Source organism: Pangasianodon hypophthalmus, chromosome 6, assembly GCF_027358585.1.
Source record: "Pangasianodon hypophthalmus isolate fPanHyp1 chromosome 6, fPanHyp1.pri, whole genome shotgun sequence".
NCBI lineage: Eukaryota > Metazoa > Chordata > Actinopteri > Siluriformes > Pangasiidae > Pangasianodon > Pangasianodon hypophthalmus.
The window spans coordinates 24740631-24750645 of NC_069715.1; the positions used below are offsets into that span (position 1 = coordinate 24740631).

The 10015-nt window shown below is 39.8% G+C and overlaps 1 protein-coding gene across 1 annotated transcript in view; it reads left to right on the top strand.

The window, feature by feature from the left end:
• The window catches only part of map3k10 (mitogen-activated protein kinase kinase kinase 10), a 43222-nt gene extending 37490 nt beyond the window's left edge, over positions 1 to 5732 (top strand). The window contains exons 9-11 of the mRNA XM_026913981.3: positions 648 to 874; positions 2179 to 2707; positions 3011 to 5732. Of these exons, the coding sequence (XP_026769782.1) occupies positions 648 to 874; positions 2179 to 2707; positions 3011 to 3405 (1151 nt within the window). The 3' untranslated portion in view covers positions 3406 to 5732. The remainder of the gene's footprint in view (positions 1 to 647; positions 875 to 2178; positions 2708 to 3010) is intronic.
• The last annotated feature ends 4283 nt before the right edge of the window (positions 5733 to 10015 follow it).

Here is a 10015-nt window from a genome sequence, read left to right on the forward strand (position 1 = left end):
CTCTGGTGTGATTATAGCTAGAACAAAAAAGAAGTGTATATTTTCACTACGTGAAGTGCCAGGACCATTTGCCACCAGAAAAGTAGAACTGTGCAAAATGTTACAGTTGTATGATTACTGGTACGTATTCATATAATCTGAGAACTTTGTCCATGTTAGACTTAACATTGGTATAGATGCACTGCACGTCATGGTGACGTTGTTGCACAGACAGAAATGTCTACTGAAATTTATTTGATATTTTGCAAACGTGAGGTTTATTCAGGAAGAAAAGTGGACCCTCCCTTTTTTTCTGATCATGTTAAAGAATCACACAAGGAATCTGTTTTATTGTTGTTTTGTTTTGTCAGTTGTAGAAACGTGTAGGGCATAGGAACACATGTCAGGCTTAAGGCTATCCTTTATTAATTATTCATTTAGAATCATACATATTCATTTTTATCATCACTGTAATGTTTCGGTTGTCTCTCATTGTGCTTGACAACAAACTAAAAATAGAGCCCCATTTTGTAAAAAATACAAAATTATAAACTGACTTCAAGATTTAAAGCCTTTAGAAAAAAAATTCCTCTGTTATGAGATGTAATACCCCAGGATCCATTCCCTGAAGTAATTAAGTGTAATCTTTCATGCCTGTGTCTCTGTAGAGGAACAGTGTGAGCTCGAGGAGAGATTGGCTCCCGAGGGCAGTAGCAACGGGGCGACGGAGGATGCCAGCCATGCATGGACAGGTGTGGGGCCTGGAGTGGGTTCCCAGGATCCTTTGCGTCGCTGCAATCAGAGGAAGAAGAGTGACATGGTACTGCTGGGCTGCGCCTCCATCTTGGCCGCCGTGGGCTTCGGCACAGACCTGCTCCAGCTGGGACGATTGCAGGTAAGGAGGGCTGGAAACACACTAACCTTTTTTTAAATTTATAACATTTAAAGCTTGCTCACTTTGATTTGAAACTTCAGATTTCAATAAGCTCCATGTTTCCTTGTGTACATTTTAAATTAATTATTAATGATGGGTGGATTGGATCCACTGCAACCCTGACCAGGATAGAGCGGTTGATGAAGATGAATGAATGAATGAATGAATGATGATTTGACCACATGGGACACACAGCTTTCAGGCAAACCATCCCAAATGCAGATCTAGAGGTGGAGCAGTGGAAGTATTAGGCGTCTTCATTAGCAATCAATACTGGCAGAGTGAGACAGGAGGTGTTGTCAGCTAGCTGATCTCAGCTCAGAGTCGAGTGGGGTAGGAACTGATTCATACCTGGAGTTATAAGGCTGATGTAGCTGCCAGGGAAAGACAGGAAAGTCTGTCTTCCCCAAAATCAGTAAATATCTACCTCATACTGCACCCAGTGATATCACACAGACTTGTGTATGTGCTTTAGGATATTTAGTGGCTTTAGTGAAAATGAACAAAATTAAACTATTAGTTTTAATGCTGTAACTTTTAAAACCACAAGAGAAGAAAGTAAGAGGAATAGCTAGATGTTAAAGTTTAAGTGTTTCTTCAGTTTTGTTTTACATTGTATTAGTGAAAATGAATGATACAAATGAAACAAGTGATATTTGTTACAGCCATTTTCATTGACAAGCCACATTTAAGCCGATGAATCGATTGTTGATTAATTCACTATTAAAATATTCATTTTTAGCAACCCTCCTGTCTTACATAATGACCTCGGTATAAAAGAGTACGTATTATAGTTAAAGACTTAAAGACCGCAGTCCATGTTTTATGTTTTGTATTCATTTATTATCCTTTTTTCTTATAACAATGAACTATACAGGGTGTCTGAAAAGTCAGGAACCGATGAGAGTAAAACTATGAATACATAATTTTGTATTTATTATTTAAAACATATACTCTAAATGTTTGCCCTTATGCTCTATGCCTTTTCTCAGCCACTGTTTCATGTTTTTGTGGATTTTGCTCGACATTTTAAGATCAACATATTTCCTCAACATATTCCTATTGGTCCCTGACTTTTGAGACACCATGTAGAATGAACAACAGCGAGGAAAGAATTGAATTATTATTTGAATTATTTGAATATTATATGAATATTCAAATAATATATTATAATTTGAATAATATATTTATTATTTATTATTATAATATTATTTGAATTATTATATACACATGTGTGTGTGTGTGTGTGTGGTGTGTGTGTACAGGTGAGTCAGGACGAACAGGATGCACGTGATGAGCAAAGAAAAAAGAAGGAAGGTCTGTTTCAGCGCACAGGCCGATTCCGGCGCAGCACATCTCCCCCAAGCCGTACACTGTCTCTGTCCCTGTCCCACAACCGCCATCATCACGAATCTGCACTGCCCTGCCTGGACCCGTCTCCTTCTGTCACACTCCTCTCCCTCTCCTCTCTTTCTGACTGCAACTCCACCAAGTCCCTGCTGCCCTCAGACCCAGACGATCTGATCCCAAGTCCGAGCAGCACCATGCCTTGTCCAGCACCCGCTCTAAACCCCCTGCTGGATCTGCGAGCAGAGAGTTTCAAACGGGAGCCCAACCAGTCGCTCACACCCACCCATGTCTCTGCCACCATGGCTGTGAACCGCGGGCACCGACGCACGCCATCTGACGGTGCCATCAGACCTCGTGCACAGACAGTGACAGAGCACCGACGCACGCCCTCAGATGGCAGCATGCCAATTCCTCCCATCACGCCCACTAACACACCACACACAGGTGGGTCAGCAGGAATCAGTGTCTACTAGGGATTTATACAACGCCAGTATCTGTCTTTATATTCATATCTATATCTGCTTTGTGCTCCAAATAACCATATCTGTATTTGGATTTAACTGCAGAATGGGTTTGGCCTAAACTTACTTACTTACTTACTTAATTTCTGTCTTTCTTTCAGTTTTCTATTCACTAATATCTTATAATAAGCTATTAAAATACTTTATCTCAAATGACTGGTTTTGTTCTCATTGTATTCAGCGGCTTATATGTACATGGCCGGTGATATTTTGTGTTTTCCCACAGGGTCTCGTGACACTCTAGATATCCCTCGTCTCCCAGACCCATCCACAATCTACCCCGCAGTGCATCGGCGTAAACCTCCTCCTTCTTCAGAGTCCCAGACCGGGACCCTTGAGCGGCCCAAGACATTGGAGTTTGCCCCCCGTCCCCGCCCCACCCCGGCCCGAGCGCGTCCAGACCCGTGGAAGTTGTCGTCACTGTCCCGGACACTCAGCTCATCTCCGGGGAGCAGCTGTGACAGTCCACTAGGCTCTGGGGACAGCGGGGTCAGCGCAGGAGCCACCGCTGGCCGCCAAACTCTGCTGGACATGGACATGGAGGGGCAGAGCCAAGACAGCACGGTGCCTCTATGTGGGCAGCATTCACAAGCCACACTGTGTGGGCAGCACTTCTCATAAATTCCCAGGAAACCTCCATTATAACCAGGGCTGCCTGGCCTAATTTACATAGCCAGCATATTCCCTAGACACAAAAGGAGCCAAGAAAGTCCTGGCTCCGTCCTGCATATCTCATGGAGGCCATTGTGGTTGGTGTCACTATTAGACAGAGTATCCCAGAAACCACGGCTGTCCCAACACAGTGAGTGTGAACGAAGTACTCAACAACAACAACAACAACAAAAAAAATCACCTGGAGGGCTGTGGATTATTTTTCATAGCCACTGCAGTGAACCACAGTCTTAGACCTGCAGCACTTTTATGAGCTCCATAAAAGTAAAGGTCAAGTCCTACTGCTTGCATCATTCCCCTATAGATTGTTCAATAAAACTCTCTTTTTTAATAACCAGGTAATATGTATGTGATGATACAATGGCAAAGCCATTCCTTTGATACTGTATTTTCTGGACAATAAGTTGCTCATGTTTTTTAAGACAGACCTCCCTTCATTATGAAGAAAAAATGATATATACTTAAGTTTGCTATTTATGTCACATTAATAGATAAGACATTTTTATTTTACAAATAACTGTACTCTCCTCTAAAATGGAACATACAATAAGAGACCCATACTGTAATAGTGTGCTTTAGCTTTTGTCCCTTACCACAGTTCAGGGCCATATTGTGTAAGCTTTTTTTTTTTTTTTTTTCAAAATGTTTGCTATACTCCTGATTCCTCTGTCACAATATCTGTCTGAGGTCATTATATAGCAATGTTTTATGCTGAAACCTACATGCCTCAGCCTGCATTCAAAATACTGCACAGCACAGCAATTAGATATTGCATATAATCCAGTAACTAGGAAGCAAAGAAAAACATTCAAGTCTGATTTTATCCATTCACAGTCTTCGAAAAACAGGAAAAAATATTCTACCGTTTCTTACAGGAGCTATAATGGCTGTCTGGGGGATTAGCGTTTAGCTATTCCAATGTCAAGCTAATAACTTGAGTAATTTAGCCATGTTTGGTGGTATTTTTAGTTTGTAATTTCTTCATTTCGTTGTTTCATTTTTATATTGTCCTTTATTTATTGATTTTTTTCTGTATATTTTTCCAAATCCTAAACGGCCTCTTTTTTGGAAAATGGGTAATATTTTACTCTCTCACTGAAGCTTCTGAGATGTCAGCTCTCCTGTTTGCATACAGTTTGCTCAGAAAGCGTCTCCCATGCTTATTTACAATTATAAATTGGCCAAGATATTTTTAGGGGAGGAGCCTTGTGAACGGTTTTAGTGTCTAAAATCTGCCATTAGAACACAGTTCATGTGCATACGGCTCAAATATTTCCAGTTTGATACAATTCTAAGGTATGGCAATTACCATACGTCCAACATAAAGACACTAACAACTGGCTATATTACAACTAGGCTACAAAATGATGATAAGAGGACAAAACTGTGGGTCTTATAGTCCAGAAAATATGGTAGATCTAAGCATATTTTTTTATTCTTCTGTTTTTGAGGAGAAGACTGACCATCTCTGGCTCTCTGCAGAACCTAATCAGAAAGCAGGAGCTGTTTTAATGTGAAGGCCTTGTTTGTCAGCAAATCCTGATGTACAGTACATATTGCCTGTGTGTAAGTATGTAAGCAAGAGTGTGTGCATGTGTCTATCTGTGAGGAAGTGTCATAGGAGTTAGAACGACTGAGAACTGGTCTCATCAGCTGTTTCCGGTTTAAATGCACTCTCACTTCCATTTTCCTCAGTAAACAGGAACATTATGGGCCTGGAGAAAGGGAAGGACTGTTATGGTCAAACGAGCATCTCTGTCCATTTGCAATAAAATACGAAACACTGTACCATAATGTACTACCTGTATTCAAACATACACACTTTTTTACCTCTTCAAATGAGACCATGGAAGATCTTCCTCCACCTACACACTGATCTGAGAGAAAGGAACTGCGAGATGCAGTGTGTAGTGCTTTTCTTTATTTTGATGCCCTATGAAATGCCGCTGTAATCAGTCACAAAGAGAAGGATGCGTGATGACATCATTCCATTCAGAACAAGGAGCCCTTGACCTTGTGTTTATGACGTTGAATTGTATGACGCCGGAACACACTTTTTTGCTCGAAGGTTCAACCTGGTAATCGACAGTATTTTTTAGACTGTCTGCCGGTGAGTGTGTATGTGCGTGAATGCGTGTGCATGTGTGTGTGTGTGTGTGTTCTTATTGTTATCATTTGTATGGGGTGACTCTGTGGAGGGGTAGACACAAAGCCGTCCCCTATTTCCTGTGTGAAAAGAACTAAGAGTATTTATTAAAATTATTGTTATGATTGAAGCAGTGATGAATTATTATTCATTATCAGTCCATTTAATTCACTAAATGATTCCTGCAACAAACAAACAAACAAACAACAAACAGTCAAATCATAAAAGATCCCACAATGGTTACATACACAAAACGGTCACATAATAATTATTGACATAATAATTATTGATGCATTTTTGTGGATCTCTGTACATGATGATTAGAGTAGGTTTAGAGTAGAAGGGTGTTGATTCGAGTCATAAGAGCTTTCCACATTTTTTAGTGTTAAAAATGAGAATGTGAAAATTTAGCACTAGATGTCGCCAAATTCACACACAGCCAAAACAAAATGGCACAATATTACACTGTATAATACCACAAAATGATATTTTTTAAAAAATATACATGAACTAGTAATAAAATAATAAAATATTATTATCAATTTCTGTATTCTATGTATTATTTTTTGTTAGTTTTAGTGCCTTTATTGATCCCTAAGGGGAAATTTGGACAATGATATGACAATAATGACAATAATAATGGCTGTAATAATACAACTATGACTACACTGTACACAGATCAGCCATAACATTAAAACCACCTGCCTAATATTGTGTAGGTCCCCCTTGTGCCGCCAGAACAGCTCTGATCCTTAGAGGCATGGACTCCACAAGACCTCTGAAGGTGTGCTGTGGTATCTGGCACCAAGACGTCAGCAGCAGATGCTTTAAGTCCTGCAGGTTGTGAGGTGGGGCCTCCATGGATCGGACTCGTTTGTCCAGCACATCCCACAGATCAGATTGAGATCTGGGGAATCTGGAGGCCAAGTCAACACCTTGAACTCTTTGTCATGTTCCTCAAACCATTCTTGAACAATTATTGCAGTGTGGCAGGGCACATTATCCTGCTGAAAGAGGCCACTGCCATTATGGAATATCGTTGCCATGAAGGGAAGTAACATCCACATGCATGCCAGGACCCAAGGTTTCCCAGCAGAACATTGCCCAGAGCATCACACTGCAACTGCCAGCTTGCCTTTTTCCCAAAGTGCATCCTGGTGCCATCTCTTCCCCAGCTAAGAGATGCACACGCACCCGGCCATCCACATGATGTAAAAGAAATCGTGATTCATCAGACCAGGCCACCTTCTTCCATTGCTCAATGGTCCAGTTCTGATGCCCACGTGCCCATTGTAGGCACTTTTGGCGGCGGACAGGAGTCTGACCAGTCTGCGGCTACACAGCCCCATATGCAGCAAGCTGTGATGCCAGCTTTAAACTTTTTCATCAATTTGTGCTACAGTAGCTCTTCTGTGGGATCGGACCAGACGGGCTAGCCGTCACTCCCCACGTGCATCATGAGCCTTGGGTGGCCATGACCCTGTCGCCGGTTCACCGGTTGTCCTTCCTTGGACCACTTTTGGTAGGTACTAACCACTGCATACTGGGAACACCCCACAAGACCTGCCGTTTTGGAGATGCTCTGACCCAGTCGTCTAGCCATCACAATTTGGCGCTTGTTAAAGACACTCAGATCCTTACGCTTGCCCGTTTTTCCTGCTTCCAACCAGTGTGCTATTGTAACATGATAATCACTGTTATTCACTTCACCTGTCAGTGGTTTTAATGTTATAGCTGATTAGTGTATATTTTGTACAAATATACATTTTCTACCAAAAATCTTGCTCAACCACTATTTTAGACACCCTGTAGTGTGTTTATATCTCTCTGCGGAGAACATTGTGTCATTTTTCTTTTATAAGTAAAAAAACACCAGATGCCACAATATGGACATGGATATGATGGATAAAAAATAACAATACCATCCCATCATTACTGCACATGCACCCCTCCCCACATACCCGCACACACGCATAGCTGTGCTCTGCTCCACTGCTCGTGTCTGTGAAAGCAGCCGCCACTCCAACACTTTCAGACGCCAGTCAGTTACCTAGCAACTCCCCTTCACTTCCATGGCAATGCTATAAAAAGCCACAGTGAAGAAAAGAAGGGAGGAAAGGAAGGGAAGATGGTGGACATGGCAATACTGGCACGAAAGGCACATGTTTATGAATGTGTTTATAATAAGAAGTCATGTCATTGCAGTCACTGTATAAGCATAAGTATAATTAAAACACATTAATTTACCTAAGAGCATTGATTATTACTCCTTTTGTACCAAATGAGTGATTTTCCATCCTTTTGTCAGCATGACTGCAATTAATACGTTAGAATAAATTGACCCAATAAATATGTGCTTTCCTTCTTTTTCTGTCCATTTCTGTAAATCTCTCTGATTCTCTCTCTCTCTCTCTCTCTCTCTCTCTGCATTCAAAGCAGTAGGAGCCATTAAGAAGAGCAGTCAGTAGTGACAGACTCATAATTACTCCATGAGAGAGATGAAGAGACTAAAGAAAATGCAAGTAATGTCTGAATAAGGAGGTGAATAGACTCACAAGCTTCAACAAATAATGTGTTGAATCATCTGAGACCTAGTTAATGTGTTCACAAGGATGGTTCATGAGGATGTTATCATACAGATACGAAGTGGTGAAAGTAATGTTTGACTATTTTGGAGGGCTTCTTGTAGTCAGAATCTCCTGTGAATATGCCCAATTATCAAGTCGCATCATGCGCTCAAATGAAAGCCTCCTCACTGCTCAGTAATTGGGCATTCCTCTCACCTCTGCAAGCGAGGCTTTCACAAATCTCAGTGTTAAAATATTATACCAGTATTTACTGAAATCACAGCTTCAGAAAATGTCTTCTTATACACATCTCGTGTGAGATGCAGCATCATTATTGAATATGCAAGGCTATGTCTTCTTAGTATTTAATCTTCATTTTATTAATTCACCTAAAATGCCCAGAAATAAGCTTACACTTTATTATTCTCACAAATCTAAAGCAACAAACAGTATATCGTTATGTTTTAGGGAGTTAATTACTTTTCCTCACAGTCTTTTTCTTTGCATTGCAGTAAATCAGTGCTCTATACATTAATAAGGTGATATATTGTGTTATAAAAAGGTTTGCTTGAAATGTCATAACCTAAGTTAATATAGAATAGGAATGAAGATATAAATAAGGAATAAAACATGACGGGTGTGCTGTTAAAATAAAATAATCAATGACAGGGTGGTGTCTAGGATCACCTGGATACAGTGTAGATTAGTGTAGATTTTTTTTCTTGTCAAACTATTTCTTTTCACCTCATTTAATTTACACCTAATTCACCTTTTCTGTAATTTATCTCCAGACTGTGGCCTTTTCAGTCATAATGTTGGCTTAAAATAACTTCCACTTCTGCCTTAGAGAAATTCCTTTTCTTTCACCATTTAGTTGCCATTTTGTGCACTCAGCTTTCTGTGCAGTTTACCTTTTATGGAGTTGTGTGGGCATCACTAAATGCAAATGAGCTTTGTTGAGAATGCACTTTATGGATGATTGGCTCATAAATAAGCTTAAACTTTTTAAAATCTGTCAGAAATTCTTCATTCAGTTTGACAAACATTTACAAACAACTTTACAATAAGATTGTTAAATGAGGCCCAAGGTTGAGGTTTTTCATTAAGTGACAACACTTTTTTTAAAAAAAATCTGTTTATTGTTATGTGTGTATCTGCCTTACATGTCCTTGTGAATTAGCTGTAACTATAGAAACGGTAACATATTAGAACAAGTTAATTAATATAAATTTCAGACAGAACTACTGTCAGAACTGTTGTTATAAAAAAATGAATCAACACCTTCTGACCAATCAGATTTGAGAATTCAACAGAGGTGTGGAATAAAAAGATTATAAACATTGGATGCTAATACAGCTAAAGGTACTACACTTCAGACCTGAAAAAAACATAATTACCATACATGCCATACATGTATATAAGTACTCATAGTTTTGAAGTGTTTGAAGGATTCGCTACAGTCATGATAGAGCTTGGATATTGTCCACCAGAGGTCAGTTACCAGGATTGTGAGTCGATTGTCTAGTTGTTACCTGTTTCCAATCAATTCCTCGTCCATATAAACACCGCTCAGGTCAGTATTTTTGCAGTAAGTGAGTTGTACTTTTCCTGTCAGCTTGCCATATAGTTCGGAATTTTACTCATTTACCTGTTTCCTGTTTGCTGGAACTACTTGGGTTCAGATATTGGAACGTTATTGATCCCGCCCTTTGAACTATTTGCCTACTATAGTAATAATAATATATGTAATATTCCAATTTATAATATAATACTGTAATTCTAAAACCAACAAAAGTGGACTTAGATTAAGACAGACATAGTGTAAAACTCAAAAGATACAAAATGG